Below are 16,987 nucleotides of genomic sequence, written 5' to 3' on the forward strand. Positions count from 1 at the left end.
ACTTAATTTGCCAAAATACTATGGTACCATTAAGCGACAAATGCAAGCACAAAAAAATGGCGCAAAAAGCATGTCGGACTAATAAACTTTTAACAGTCTGAAGCACAAACCTTCTACAATGAACCATCATCCATTACCACGGCCTAGGGTTTCCCATGGTTTAAAGCAACCTCTCATCCTAATTTCCCTAAGGAGCCACTTTTTCTAATTTCTAACTTTATTTAAAAGTTGGCTCAGAAACAACCAAATTTAAAACTTGCTCCCTTTGCATCTAACTCAACTGTGACAGGACAGATAAAATTAATTTCCTAGTTTCACTGTCCCTACAACTTAGAGGACGAGCAGTGTTCCCCATGCCAATCTGTAGCCTGTCACATTTCTTCAGAGGCTAGAAATACAAGATTGTATCAGAGCTTGGACATAGACATTTCTTCTAATATAACAGGGCCTTTTAAAATCGGTTTAAGTAATTGTACTTTTGCACACACAAAAAACTTAGATCTTAAGCGTGCTTAATAACTGGGATGAGAACAGAAAGGTATTGAAATTAGATATCGGATCTATACAAGAAATTGGCAGCTAGTTTATGCTGCCTTAACAGTGTGCAACACATTTCTGTGTTGGAAACTAGTGTGCAAAGACAATTTAAATACACAAATTCAGAGAACAATTCTTACAAGTGTCAGTTCAAAACAAAAATAATTAAATAACTGAAAATCTGGAAGAAAGAAAGAAATTGGTTAGGAACTAGGGTTGGACAAAAAAAAAGACTGACCCAATAAGCCTCCCTTGAAACTCAACATAAGAGTTTGCACTGGTGACTGGAAACTGATGATGTCACAGAGTTTCTTTTTTTTATAAAAATCTATTAACTCCACACAACCGTCCTTTTGGAACAGCAGCTGAAGAACCTATGAAAGGTATTCTATCATGGCTGTGTGCATTTATACAATATCTTTTATTAAAAGGCAGACAGATTGTAATCTTTTCTCTTGCCTTTCTTCTTCCTCTCCTGCCACACAACTCCCACCCCACCCCTAAAGAAAACCTTTCCAGTGCCTCACTTACAGAGTAACTGACAATACCCATGAGATGTTCCATTCAGTATGCAGACAGAGAACTGGTTACTATTCACTATGAATGTGGCTGATGTGGCCCATTCTGGGACTTGCACTGACAACCACAGGATTTTGACACTACAGAATTTTATTATAAATATGAATGTTGACAATATTTAAAACCTCAACATTTGGGAAAGTCCTTTCAATAGATAAGAACACATTCATTGTTTAAAATATATTAACCCTCTTCCTGCAACCATATTTGGTCAGAACTAAAATATTTATATCATATGATTAAAGTTTTAAAAACTGCACATTCCTACATAACACTCACTTCTTCACAGCTTCCAATACAAATGCTGCTCCAGTGCTAGTGAGCACAAACACAGATGGCTACCTCTCCTCAGAGTGTTAAGCACTGCAGTGTTTCAGATAAAAACTAAAGGAACTCGATATGCACATGGTAGTTAATGAATTGGAATATCGACTTCAGAGAAGATTTGAACTTCAGACAGTACACATTAATTGTACTGCCAGGCCACATGTCAATATTTTATAAAAACAGGGCACTGGCGCTCTTAACCATGGTAAACTATCACTAAGTCTGTGCATTTTATTATGCATACACTGTCTAAGTGGCTGGCTACACTGTGACATCATCAAACAGCAATCTTGGTGGTGAGGGGGAAGGGAATATTACCCATCACCATTAGCCACCAATTCAACGCCTCTTATAACCAAAGGTTGCATCATGGTAGTTATTATATCCAATAGTGAGAACGAGGTAGTTTGGATTACCTATGACACTAATTTCATAAATGGTTTGATTTTATGACAACAGCTCATTGAATTCCATGCATCCCCCATGGCTTATTGACACTGTATATTGCCAGGGTACTCTGGCTCAGCAGACAGGCTGGTCACTTTGCACAGGGCAAGATGGTGCATTGGTTCATCAGGGATTTGACAAAGCTCACTACGTGTACAGGAGGCAAGTGAACATGAACTATCGACAAGGTTCAAATTTGTAAGTACAGTGACAAAAGAGGCACATTTACTAGTACATTACTGGGCATTTTCAAATTGAAGTAGTTAAAAACTTTTGTTCTTCTAAAAAGGTTAATCTCAACAACAAAACCTTCTCCCCCCCCCCCCCCCCCCCCCCCTGGACTCTGCTGCTGCCCCCCTCCACTCCCCATACTATCATAGAATCTGGCTGGACACCTTATCTGTAACCGGATAGCCAAGCCACAATACTCTGGGATTAATCCACAGTTTTTGAACTGGAACGTGGAAGCAAAAAGTGGACAAGTCATATCAACGTTGCCGAGATGTTTAAATAGTTTGACTCTTAAACTCACTCATGTTAAAAATGGGCATTTGTGAAATCTCATGCTCCAAAGACAAACGTCACTAAGACAGAAACATAGGTAGTTCTCTTTGATTCAGGTCATTTGGTTAAATTACTTTTATTTATCTAAGAATTCATATGATGCTAAAAAGGACAGTGAGGGTCACCAGATGACTCCCTTCAAAGTTACACATGGTCTTCAGGATTTAACAATTGACCTCCCTGCTTTCTAGAAGGGTAAAAAAAAAAAGTTGGAGCCCATTAAATAGGGTACTTTGTAATAAAATTCTCACTTCCAATTCATCCCTATTAAACAAAACCCACCGATACTGCCTTATATACATAAATAAATCAGTGCTCAAAATAAAATGTACCACAATCTGAATTTTCATGAACTGGCATCAATTGTAAAATTGGGCTCCGAGAGATTATGGACTACTTTTCTCCACTGAAGTGCAACTAAATTGAAGTTAGCACCTTTGGGTCAAGATACAACAAAAATTCCAAATGGGGAACATATAGTTTTAATTGGAAAATAGAACCAAATTTAACCCCAGTTTGTTCTGTAGATTAATCCCTGAAAACAGTGATCTTGTCCAACCCTAGTAAGAACACCTCCTTCTTTTAGATGAAGCCAGCGCAAGGGGAGTAGAAAAGTGAAGTCCATGCAGCCCTCTCTAACTCACTTTGTGCTCTCCTCGGACAATGTGAGAGGAGAATTCGTACCGATCCTGGCTGTGGTGGCCGCAGATGTTGCACTCAAAAGGGTCTCTGAATCCATGGCAACCCATGTGAATGGTAAACATTACGTGGTCAAGAAAGAGAACCCGGCAGTGGTGACACTTATAGGCCTTAACTTGTTCTCCATCTTCATTTAAGACTCTTAGGACCTCTTTGGCTGAGCTTTGAGCTGCTTTGGCAGATGATGGGGGCTCCTGTGCCTTTGGGTCCTCTTTGGAATAGGCCGGGCTTTGCCTTGTGGCATAGTTACTAGGGAAGGTTTGGGTATTCCTGTCTTCATGGCTGCTTTCTGTATCTGTGGAATCATGACAGCCATTGCTTGGAGACACTCCAAGCTCTACCAGTTGGTTTTTTGCTCTAGAATTCAGATGTTCTGGCATGTCTTCATGACCTTCTGCTGCCTCTCGACTTCCCTGTGCCTCAGCTCGGCTGTGGATGGGGTGTACATGGGAGTAGACAGCACTGATCACTGGCGTGATCTCCGGTGTACAACTGGTCATGGGGAGCCTTGGAGGCCTCATTGCTTCTGTTCCTAGATAGGACAGTGCACTGCCCAAAGTCTGGTCCATGGGGTGAGGAGCCATCATCTCTACATCCTTCTCAAAATTGGAGTTCACCTCAAAGTGAACATCAGTTAGGTTGAGGCGTATGTGTTTATCACCTGAAAAGAAAGGATTAGGATTTAAAATCAGAAAAGAGAGAAAATAAATCAGTAATAAAGGAAAGTTAAAGGAAAATTAATTTACAATTAACTACTCAACCACACCCCACCCTCGCTCCCTCAATACCGTTAGATCAATACACTGCAAATAAAATCAGTACCAAAGTTAGCCATTCTTGTTTCAGGAATTATAACAACTGAAATAGTCATTTATTAAATTTTATTACAATGTCAGCCAGGCGATTAAAAGAAAGGTATTCCAATATTCATTCAGGAGTACGTATGGCCTTCAAGACAACATCCTCTAGCATTATATCGACCCTGTCAAAGTTCAGGATTAAGGATTGTCAAACTCTTCTTGGGGGCTGTATGTTTCATCATCACAATGAAGACAACAGGAAAAGTGTTTTTGATATGAGCTTGCAAAGGAGAAAATGCCAATTTCTGACCAATGAAATATGGATTTGCCAAATTTAGACAGTGTGTCAGCAATGCAACTTAAGGTTCTCTCTTAATCTGAAATTAAAAGAATGATATATAAAATGGAAATGGAACCCAATATCCAAACACAAAAATTCCATGACAACCTGAAATCTTTACTTTTGTCAAAATGAGCAATTTTCTTGAAAATTATGCATAATTCTGCATAAAATAGTACAGCAAAATCAATACTATATGGGGCCGGATCACCACGGTAGACTGTAGAGAATGCACTGGATCTACTACCATCAACTACATCACCCAATTTGCTCCTTGTATGATGAGATCCTCCTTTAATTGCAAAATAGTGGAAAATATTTTAAGTTGTCATGGGAACAAGCATGTGTAAGGATGAAGACATGGAAAAACACAGCTGTACCACAATCTAACCCTTCACTGCCGTTTTGGGGCATTGAAAAAATATACAAAAGCTCTTACCGACAAATTTCTGCGGAGTAGATCTTTTTCGTTTTGCAATGGTGTTAGCAAGCCTATCTATAAAAGAAGGCCTGTCAGGGGCTGGTTGAAGGATATGGTCAGGCATCACATCCATGTCACGGTTCTCCTCCCCTGCTGATGAGAGAAAGCACCCTAAAATCTGGTGATCAACTGATGCACATTGTACAGGCAGCATTGGGAACAACAGTGGAAGTTGCTTTGAACCAGCTTTAGCGATCATTTTATACTGCACAGAAGTAAAATTCTTGTTCACCAATTCAACAAAATTGGCAACAAAAACAGAACTCCAATACATTTTACAAGGCATTTTGCGCATTTGCGCCACAGTTAAAGAAACCAACAAACTGCCCAGAATTCTAGTTTTGCCAGCTCTCAAATGTAATTTTCCAGGTGTCATACAAACAGAATTCATTTTAGTTTTCTTTTGAGCAGGTGCAGGATATGAGATATGCAGATTGAACCCTAAGCTACAGTGAGTGCACTCACAGCATTCTCAGGCAGTTAAGATAATTGATTATCATGTTTGAGTAGCGCCATGTCTTTAACTAGGACCTATGTGAAATGAGTTTTTTTACAATCTCATCCCAGTTTCAAGTTAGCTGTGGGTCCACAGCACAAATTGCCCCTAATTAGAAAATTATTGGCAATCTCAAAAAGGCCATAATAATTGCTGAAAAGTGAACACATTCTCACAGGTGGTCTTCTGATGCTGAATTGCTAAATAACAGAACAGGCTTTACCTGGGTGTACTAGATGTTGATACTGGATGTCTAAAGTGGGAAGTGCTCAACTCCCCAGTATGAACATCATTTCACCCATCTGAGAACAAAATTCATTTGAAATATTAAAAAAAATAAAGTTATGGAGGTTGAACAAATAAGGAGCAATCTTTGTTTGCACCAAGTTATTTTACAGTCACTATTCAGGACATTAAATAGCCACCAAATTTTAAAACAAAAAGGAAGAGTATGAAAATGCTGAAATATCCAATTCCTACTGATAACACCCATAATACTCCTTTTATCATTAACCTTCCACCCCAAGGCCTTCCCAGTTTCCTACAAAGCTGTGAATGAGACACTAGCTGAAAATTTGCATTGGTCATTATCATTTTGCAGTTCAGTATAAAGAGTGTAATTTGTTCCAGCACAAATACAAAGTTTGGTTCTCCCAGCAGTTAAACCAGTAATGAACTAAGTCAGGTCCCAGGCTCAATTCCTGGTTTGGGCTGGGGTAGCGGGGAAAAGAGAAGAAAAACACAGCCAGGGTTCCTGCTACAAATCACGATCGGTACATTGATTCACATAAAAAAATAGCCAGCTGTCAGCACCCATGGAAGCATACTCCAGCAAGGAATCAATTCTTTCAGAAGTAGATATGGGGAACAGCAGGAAAATTTTGAGGGGAAAAACTATACTTGATACTGGATTTGAAATACACTGTGAACCAGAAGCCTTCAGGTAGTGAACAGGTCTCTTATTTTCAGTATTTGATTGTTAACTTGGTACTGCATAAGGAAACTGCTTAAAGTATTAAATATTAGTAATGGAAGACCTGATCCAAAGTCTTCAACATAGTTAAAGTGTGAAATATATGTTCAAGACAAACAGGGCCACTGAACCCATTCAACATCAGGTATTTTTCTGTGCAGTTGCTGTAACATCGAATGTGCTCTTTGGTGCTCCTGGTGAATTGATTCCAATAAACACTGCTCCCCCGCCCCCGCCATCCACCCCACCACCAATTCTCTCCTGAAAGCACCATCTCATGCTGGGATATGCTAGGCACCATATGCAGGCACTGTGGGACTTGTTTCTTCTCTTAAAAATGTATTTTGTGCATATATCAAAGACAAAACCCCAGCACATAGCTTATGTTGACAACGGCAGCACTCCAGTACTTCAGCCAAGTAGCCACTTTTTATGCATGAGCTTCGATTGAATATCAGCTGGGCATGCTACTGCCTTTACCCACACAGAAGTTTGCTGTAGCGGTTACTGGATAGTAATCAGAAGCAGGAATCATAACGGATATTTGCACTTCCGAAATGAGGGTGAAAAGTTTAAAGTACCATTAGGTGTAGATATTGTATTATACGCGAGAGTCAGTTGGAGCTGGCATTTTTGTGGCTTTCTTTTAGCATGCATGAAATCAAAGGTTAAAACAACATGGTACATACAGTGACAGGAGTGTGTTTAATGGCCAGCTTAAAAGTCTTACCAGTTAGTAGGGATATGAACCTAAGTATTTGAATTCTACATGGAATTAAGAAAGCTTTAACAGATCTACTCTGAAAGGTCTGCATTTTTAGAGTTGGTAGACAGCAAACAAGTGGTGACTTGATTCCATGAAAACCAGCTATACAGCATTGCATATAAACCAATCTGAGTGTACAGCAATCTCAAAATGTAATTTTTATATACAGGAATTGGGTACGGCTCAGTAGTCACAACTCTACAAAGAAAGAGATACAAGAAAACCAGTGTGAACTATTGCAAAATGACAGCCACAGGAACCTTCATAAAATTCTACTCATTCGCTCGAATATGCTATTCAGCAGATTCCCAAACACTGTTACTGCAAGTGTATTAACAGCACAATTAAGTCAGTTTACAGACTACATTTCTGAGTACTGGAAATAAGATACTAAATCGACTGCATAAATAGTTGTGAATTTGCATTCGTGGAAGTACCACTGCCCTAAAATTACTGTTTGTGACATAAGCGTACAAGACATAAGTAAAATGGTTAATAACTCTGTTAAAACAACATATAACTCATTAAGCTTTTGCATACTTCAAAAAAAATATTCTTTGGATGTTGGCAACACTGGCAAGGCATAGTAGCCCTAAAGACATCAAGGATCGGTTATTGGGAACTAGTCACTTCAGACCAGACTGGATAGGGGAGGCAGGCCCCTTCCCGACATCAGTGGACCAGTTGAGTTCCAACAATCTGGTCATTTCTTTTCCTGATGGCAGTTCACAATTTACTGAATTAATTCTCAAAATGCCATGGTGGAATTTGAACTCCATCACCTCCAGGTTACTCATCAAAGCCATAACCACTACAGCACCGTACCCAAAGGTAATATCGCAAACAGTAATTTCTAGGCTTATGCAAAGTATTGTTTGGTGTATTCAACCACAGAGCATAACCTTTTATCATTCATCTGAACAATTACTTATGCAGCATCACACTTCACTATTTATTGTCTCACTTCTTGCTTGCATCCCCGATTAAGATGGGGACGGACAAGTTACCATACTCTCAAGTCTTGATGTACAAGCGGCTCAGTGTGACATTAATATTTCTGTTCCATGGGAAATGCCTGGAACTCGATAACACCTCATATTGGAGTCACAGGCAAAGAAAAATGACCTACCTTGCACAATCTTCATCATTCTGTGCATGATAGCATCCCTCACACACCAAAGGAACTTGTCCAATCTGGATTGGTCCTGGAAATCACACTTCCTTGGATAATGCCATAATTGAGACTACCCCTCGTGGGACATCTTGCTCCCACATTGTATAAAAGGTCTGGGACTTGTGCTATAATTCTGTTCTTTTGACCTGCAGTTACCCAAAAATAAATTTCCCCCCAAAATTCCCAACTGTAAACACAAAAATTGTGGGGATGGTGGTGCACAAGAAATACTAAAGGCCCTACAAAGTTAATTTTGCATCATTTAGCATAAACCACAAAACTCACATCAAAGCACCACCAACTCAGGAAGGGAAAAATACCCTAGCTGCAATGCTACAAGTTCTGCAACCAAAACAGATCCAAGAAATATCTGGATGTAGACCAAATCTCAAAAGTAACATCTGATCATGTGCAAAGAGCAGACCAAATAGCTACCTTATAGACACTGCCAATGAATTTGGAAGTAACACTGATTTATAGGTATGAAGTTTAAAATCAGTTTCAGTGGTGTGTCCATCAGGTCATTAAGGACTACTTCAACATTAGAGTTAGGAACAAGGGAAGTCTACCTGGACGCAAGCTCCATAGCATGATAAGCAACAAGATCCAACTTTGAGAGAAGAGGCTATATATGAGCTCATATATACGCCAGGTTCGCTCAAAGCAATCCAGATAATCAGAAGCATGAATCTCAAGTGATAGTGAGGATAAAACTAGCTGCACAGAAAGTTTACAACAGAAAAATCCATTCGCCATATTGTTTGTGCTGGTTTTATACTACAATATACACCCGTATCTTCCTCTGCCTGAAATATTTATCATTTTGTTCCCCCTCAAAGGATACAAGATTTGTGCCTCGAGCACTCCCTGTTACAAAGCATTCTATGTTCCAAGGAAATTTCTCGTGAACCCACTTCCTTTTATTTGTTTTTAAGGATATGTGCATCCCTAGCAATGCAACATTTGCTCCAAGGGCATTGTCAACTAAATAGTTTGAAACACATAGTGCTTCCCCCTCGCCCAATTGAAAATTATCTCTGAAGGACACGGGTGAACTAGTTAGGTTTTTACAAGAATCCTGGAACTTTCATGTTCATTTTCTGGTGCATACCCACAAATTACCAACTGCTGAAGATATTGATTACTTCCTGGACTGTCATCTGGGGACTTGTACTAACCAATCAGCTGTCTAAATATGGTGCTGTAATCAAATTTAACTTTTTAGGATCTGATTGCTTTGCAAAATCCAAAGAATATAGTAAAGACCATTCAACTTCTTGGACTTATGAAATGAAACTTACTAAAACAATAGGAGTCAAATCCTGCAACATGGTGTATATCGCTTGCTCATGGGTACTCAAATTGTTTAACCATTTTTCTCCCCGATTCACGATATGATCTAATAGTGAAGTTTGCTTCGACTGGCCCAGGCAAATTCAACAGCCGTGAACTGACAAAATGGAAAATGTCTCCCTAACTGTCCTGAATCAGGTACAAATCACTTCTTAGAACCAATGAGAATAACAATCAGCCTCTTGATGATTATTTAGCAATAATTCTTGGGTATACTCAATCTCTGTGGAATGTAATCTTTGCTGACAAATCAATTTTTTTCTCATCCCCTATCTGGTAACTGGAATGAGGCTGGGTGAAAGGTCTTGTATACCTAAAAGACTGAAGATTAGCACTGTATAAAAGGAACTGCTCTCCTGAATGACAAAACTAAGACCTAGCACAACTCATGAACTGATTTTTATTCTGTTTCGCTAAGTATTGCCACATTTGCGAATAATTGGTGCTATTATGATGGTCTGAGTGACTTATGGCATTAAATGCTTCATACCATAGTGTTTAGGGACTTGTAAACTGCTTTAAAGGCTCTTGCTAAAAAGGTGAAGAACTAATTATCAGAGCACGGCACCACCACTCCCCCTACCAGATTAAAATCAATCGTGATATTGAGTCTGCTGAATTAATGCCATTGTGCTTGCAACAGCCACTTCGACCATTACAGATTGGCACTGGAGGGTTCAAAATCAGTAAAGGCAATCAATCAGCAGGATGCTTGAGGTTAGGACATTTTCTTGGAACTCACTTGAAAATCTTAAGCAAGCTAGGCATTTCCCAATTTTTCTCAAACTTATATTTTATGAATACTTATTGTGCTTATGCTTACTGGGTTACGGGGATAGGGTGGAGATGTGGGCTTCTGTAGGGTGTCCTTTCCAAGGGCTGGTGCAGACTCGATGGGCCGAATGGCCTCCTTCTGCACTGTAAATTCTATGATTCTATATGCTTGTATACCAAGCGAAAATTACAACCAGTAATAAAATATGGTTAAGGATTATATGCAGCTCATGAGCCAACACTATATTTGGGCCCTTATTTAACATGGACTTCACTATGGTTGCAATATAAACTCAGCAAATTAAATCCAGCAAATTAAATCCAGCCTGGACACACTATCTGTGACCCGTTCTCACGTTAAGATTGGAGCCATTGCTTGGATTCAAGTCCTTGTTAAAATATTGTCTTGTTCATCACCTGGAGAGCGGATACCCTCAGATACTGACTGTGCTGCTCCTGATCTACCCCTTTGCTAATATGTTCTCATTACATTTCCAACAAATTGTTGGCAGGTTTTTCACTGGAAAAGATCATTTAGCATGGCATTTGTTAATTGGATTATTGGGCAGATCCTGGGCCTTCATACAGAGTTTTATATGGGAGGGGTTCTCACTTGAGAGGTGATGCTGATGATGCCATTTAACTTGAACACGATTTCTCAGAACCAATGTTGTAAAGCTAAATTCTAGATTGGACAAGTTCCTGGGGTGTGTGAACAATACCCGAATGACGAAACACACTTTTTCAAACATCAAATACACAGGGATGTGTCTGGGTAATGTGCAGCTAACCAGATAACTATGCAATGCCATTATCATCATTAGGATATGCCACTGCCAGTTATACTCTCACTATCTGTTTCACTATCCTTGGGTAACTGTGGCACTGCTAGGTATAGTGCTTGCTGCCTTAGGCCAATTGTGACACTGGTGTTTACAGACCTTGATGAATAGATGGCTGTGGCGGCTCAGCATTCAGACTCTGTAGGTAGTTGTGACAGCGCTCCTTGTGCTCTTCCAATGAACTCTGCTGCTTGTAACTCCGACCACAGTAATTACATTTGTAAGGCTTGCCGACAGTGGGAGAGGAGACTAGAAAGAGACACAAATCATCAGATAAGCATTAAGTTATTTAAGATGTCAGATTTCAAATCTATGATGCTGCATTGAATTGGACACATGAAATTAAAAACAAAATGCTCGAAATATCAAACAGTATCTGAGATGAGGCAGGTTAACATTCCAGGCAGAAATCCTTCATTTCTATGATTTCTACCATTTTCAGTTTTTCCATCAGTTCCAGTGCATCACCCCATTAGTCTTCCTAAGCCACCACAATTCAGATATGGATATCACAAGAATAGAAAGGTGTCAGTTCTCTCTCCACCACCCCCCATTCTGACTTTTCACAGATTAATGTGCAGTGTGTCAGAACAAGTGATATTTAATATGATTGTAAAGATGTATATAAAAGCAATGGTAAGCAACTCGAGCACAAACTCAATGTGGAAAGTTGCATCTCTGAGGAATGTGCAATCCTAAAATGAAAAATACACAAGGCTCTGATCTTTACGGAAGTGGTTGCAATAAATGGTGAAATGGTACAGAATCAGGGAGCAATGGTAGATTCAATACTGGACAATCAAAAAGCAAAACGTTGGTTGAGTATATAATATGGCTAATACGTCAGTAGAGTACAAATCAAACGTCTTCAGAGAGACCAAGGAGGACAACACTGGATGACACTCCATAGGTTATATTCTGGGACTTCATTAGGGCCATCCCAGCGCTTGTAGGTCAAGAAATTCAAACGTGGGATTAAGAAAAAGATGGGCACGGATTTGGGAGATGAAATTAGTCCAGAATTTGTGGTTGTGGTGACTGCAAAACCATCAAAATTCATTATTATTGTGCAAAACTGACAACAATTCATGGTGTCTGCACATGCGTGGTTAAATGTGGATATCCAGAAAGTTGTTGTCAGTGATACCCTGCTCCTCCACAAGATGTGCTATTGCTGCTTTCACAGATGCAGTCTGGACATAATCAGTGATTGGATATGAACTTCTTTTCAATGTACTATTCCCGCTGTATAGAAGTTAAGTCTTGTTGAATGAGGTGTTTTTAATTGGCATACTAAGTCATAATTACTAATTGAATCACCTTTCCAGTCCTGAAAAATGTATTTTTGAAGTCTGGACTGTCATTCCTCCATTCCATGATAAAAATTGAATATATTTTTTGAAATAATTAATTTATTTTATTTAATGTTTTTGCTATTTCAGCTTCAATTCTAACCCCATCTGTATGTGGCTCAATCATTTTACAGAAAGCAAAATAATGATTAAAAAGTGAACGATAACCAGGGCTTCTTACTTCCCGGTTTGCTCGGAGAATACTTCTGATTGGCTGCTAAGCTGGCTTGATGACTTCACTGTTCCTGGATCCCAGTTTCCTCCAAAGGTAGCACCAGAATGAAGTTGACATCCAAATAGCGGAAATCGTGCACAGAGCCCATTAAATCTTTGTGGGCAGTGGCGAAGGGACAGTGCTGGCAAATCCTGGGCTATCGCTTTCAAGGACTTGAGGGGATAGGGAGCTTGAAGATAGAACGGAAGTTTACAAGGACAAAGGAGTCAAGGGTAGATTTTTTTGAGATGGCAGCGATGACAGTTATTTGGAAAGACATGAAACAACACCTGAAGAGGGGAAAACCATTTATAATGGCAACCAGCCTGGGAACCAGGAAGGAACATTGGCTGGTCAACAGTTTTGTGGCAATATAATTCGGGGAGGTGGTCTTATAGACAAAATAGGCTTGGAGAGTTAAGAGAGGAGATAGGAAAGAAACAAAAAGAAAATTGCAGGATTGAGGCACGGGCAGGGGTGAAAATTGGGTCAGTAGGAAAGGGGCTTAACAAGCAGCACAGCAGATGGTCTCAATCTAAGTGGTGAACTTGTCAATGAATTCTATGAACTTACTGTTGTAGAGGAGGCGGCGGTGTGTGGTCATGTAGAAGCAGAAACTGGGGATTAGCTAGAATGATCCTAGAGTCGTGGATGATTTTGACAGGAGGCTCAGTAACATGAGATGTGGTCCAGCTCGATGGACAGCGAAACCAATTTGCACCAGATACTAACCACTAAATATATTTCTCGTGTTGAGCCAATTAGACATTGTTAACACTTATTTACCCACAGAAGTTGTTACTATTATAGCGTATCCAACATTATCACTATCCTTCGGAGTTTAACAAACTGAAATTAACCTTTAATCACTGAAAGCAGCAGCTCACACAAAGATGAAAAGTTAACACAACATTATTAAAAGGAGATTGTCGTTTATTTCCTTGCAGTAGTCAGTGTACCAGACTCAAGATAATTCCAAAGAAATACCAATCCCACTGTTACAAGCTGTAAGCTGGTTTCTGAAACTAGCACTTCCACTACCAAAACTACTCGTTCTACCTTCAAATATAGGTTCAATTGATGTGGTAGGTAAACTGCTCTCAAACACTTGCATAGAAAAGAAACATGTACACTGAACATCCATCCCAGATGCATCTGAATTACAGCATGGATCAATTATTTCTTCTCATTGCTCCCTGTATAATTATGTTGCCTTCAATGTTCTGGATTCTTATGCATCAGTTTGATTTAGGGGCTGGTTTAGCACAGTGGGCTAAACAGCTGGCTTGTAATGCAGAACAAGGCCAGCAGCACGGTTCAATTCCCATACCAGCCTCCCCGAACAGGTGCCGGAATGTGGCGACTAGGGGCTTTCCACAGTAACTTCAGTGAAGCCTACTTGTGACAATAAGCGATTATTATGATTTACCACTGTTTACCACACATGTCCCAATTCTTCGCACTTTGCACACCAACTATCCAGTTAAGAACACTATAGCAAAGGATTAGTGGGACCATGGTTAAAATATTGATGCACTTCCATCCAAACCAACTAAGCAATTTCACTGGAAATTGATGATCCCCAACGTACTTGGTCACCTTTGACAGCAAAAGGTTACCCTAGTTAAATCACGTTCTTGTATCTTCTACAAATAGTTGCTCAAATCCAATTGCGAATCAGGGAGTGCTCGCAGCTGCACAGTCAAGTGAAGCTGCAGAGTAAAAGCCAACAGTGACAGGGAGCAATACTGGCGGTACCAGTTTATTTTTAAAACAAAGTTATTGTGGAGTGAACACACCTGAGCTTCTTTGCTTTGTGCAGCATGAATACTCTTGGCTGGAGAATTCCAAAATCTTGCCTCACAGCTAATTTATGATGCATGAACATTGTGGAACCACTTCAGGGACTGTTTCAATAAGGTAATTGCAATTCCTAGTGATGTAGATGTGAAATTTATACTTTCGGCCAATTTCTACAGTATTAGATCCAGATTTAAAAAAAAAAGACACCCATTTTAAAGATCTAACCTCACCTAGCTTTTTTCCCTTGGGTAGTGGCAGCGGTGGAAGGATAATAGAGGTTAAGAACTTTAATGAACACAGTTATTCATCTCTATTCTGCTTTGTCACCAACATTTGTCACTTTGTGCACGCGGATTCTATCACAACCCTTTCAAAGACGCACATTCAAAATAGAATGCTAATGTAGGGAGTAACTCCATTTTTGGGAAATGGTCAATTTTTTTTTAAATTAAAGGGCAATTTAGCGTGGCCAATCCACCTACATGGGGGAGAAGGCAGGAGAATGGGGATGAGAAAATATCAGCCATGATTGAATGGCGGAGCAGACTCGATGGGCCGAGTGGCCTAATTCTGCTCCTATGTCTTATGGTTTTACCCTGCACATCTTTGGGTTGTGGGGGTGAGACCCACGCAGACACATTGAGAATGTGTAAACTCCACACAGACAGTGACCCGGGTCCTCGGTGCAGTGAGGCAACAAGTGCGAACCACCGTGCCATCTGGGAAATGGTCAATTTTAAGTACTCTTATTCACATCAGAAATAGTTTAGACAATTCAGTACTACATACCATCTTACCTGTGTTTTTAAAAATCAAGTTCACAGCTCAACTGCTCAGATTTTTTAACCTTTTCTGAACTAGATTGCAGTTTAGATTTGCAAATCTCCTTATCTTAGTAAGGGAAATAAAATCCAATTACATGTGTGAACAGGATAACATGAATTTAACATGTTTGGAAACAAAACCTTCCCGCCCGCCAAGGTGGTGCAGCATGTTCAGGGACCATGCGGTATATACCAGTCCAATTCATTCTCCCATTGAGTCTTCAATCTCAGAGCGCGCAAGCTGGACTAAGGTGAAATAGAGGCATTCATCCCTATCTCTTCCCACTTACCTTCCCAATACAGAGCAAAAGGAAAAAATGGTAGGCAATATAAGCTGGTCCATCAATGCCTGCAGAAAAGAGTGGAGATTACGTCTTCCGCTGCAACTTCTTTTGCCAGTACTGAGTATCCCCAGCAGAAGTTTGATTTCAGACATCCATATTTGGAATTATCCTCTTCCAAACCACCACCCCATAAATGGACAAACTTTTAAATATGATAAAATAATTTTAAAATGTAAATTCATGTGATAGTTTATGAATAGACTATTTACAAAATTAGTTCATGAATGGACTATTTACAAAATTAGAGGGGCGAATACGTGACACAAAGACTGGTGTGGGAGACGTGGGTTCCAGTTCATTGGGCACTGGCAGCAGTACTGGGGAAAGTGGGGGCTGTACCATTGGGATGGTCTGCACCTGAATCGTGCTCGAGCCAGTGTTCCAGCAAGCCGCATAACTAGGGAAGTAGAGAGTACTCTAAACTAAATAGTGGGGGCAAGGGATCAAATTTGGGTAGATGGACAGATCAGAGTAAAGGCAAGGCAAGAAGAAAGGTATTAATGTGGAAATGAAAACAGATCGTGGCAGGAAGGGACAGAGAGTACAAATCGAAGAGGAAATCAGCAGATAATCTAAAGGTAAAAAAAAAATTGAATGACAAAGCTAAAGGCTCTACCTGAATCCACATAGTATTCAAAATAAAATAGGTGAACTGACAGCGCTGACAGAAATAATTAACCATCCTTTAGCTATTACAGAGACATGGCTGCAGGATGACATAGATTGGGACCTGAATCTTGAAGAGTATGTGACACTTAGGAAGGACAGGAAGCTAGGAAAAGGTGGCGGGGTAGTTCTCTTGATTAAGGATAGTATGAGCATAATATAGAGGGATGACATAAATTCAGAAAACCAATACGTAGAAGAGGTTTGGACAGAGATCAAAAATTATAAGGCAAGAAGTCACTTGTAGGAGCGGTGCACAGGCTCCTATATGGTCGGACAGGGTATAAACGACGAAATAACGGAAGTTGTCAGAAAGATACGGTGATAATCATTTTTAAAAAAAAGTACCCAATTAATTTTTTCCAATTAAGGGGCAATTTAGCGTGGCCAATCCACCTGCCCTGCGAATCTTTGGGTTGTGGGGGTGAGACCCACGCAGACACGGGGAGAATGTGCAAATTCCACACAGACAGTGACCCAGAGGATAGATTTAATTAATGTGAATTTAGTGATACTGAAGCTGCTGTTAGGTAGCAGTGATCATAATATGATGGAGTTTTACATTCAGTCCAAGGGAGAAAAGAGTGGGTCAAAGATTAATCTTTTAAATTTAAATATGGGCAATTATAAGG

General features: G+C 39.8%; 1 protein-coding gene across 5 annotated transcripts in view; it reads right to left on the reverse strand.

Moving 5' to 3' along the window:
• Window positions 1–2,913: 2,913 nt before the first annotated feature.
• ikzf4 (IKAROS family zinc finger 4) overlaps window positions 2,914–16,987 on the reverse strand; it is a 235,272-nt gene continuing 221,198 nt past the window's right edge. For 4 of the 5 annotated variants that reach the window (XM_038786693.1, XM_038786688.1, XM_038786689.1 and 1 more), the window contains 3 exons: window positions 11,252–11,401; window positions 4,733–4,867; window positions 2,914–3,814 (listed from right to left, as the gene is read on the reverse strand). In XM_038786693.1, coding sequence (XP_038642621.1) covers window positions 3,090–3,814; window positions 4,733–4,867; window positions 11,252–11,401 — 1,010 coding nt within the window. In that variant the 3' untranslated portion in view covers window positions 2,914–3,089. The remainder of the gene's footprint in view (window positions 3,815–4,732; window positions 4,868–11,251; window positions 11,402–16,987) is intronic. The other variant, XM_038786690.1, reaches the window with a different exon arrangement.

The sequence above is a fragment of the Scyliorhinus canicula genome, chromosome 28 (genome assembly GCF_902713615.1).
Source record: "Scyliorhinus canicula chromosome 28, sScyCan1.1, whole genome shotgun sequence".
Lineage (NCBI taxonomy): Eukaryota > Metazoa > Chordata > Chondrichthyes > Carcharhiniformes > Scyliorhinidae > Scyliorhinus > Scyliorhinus canicula.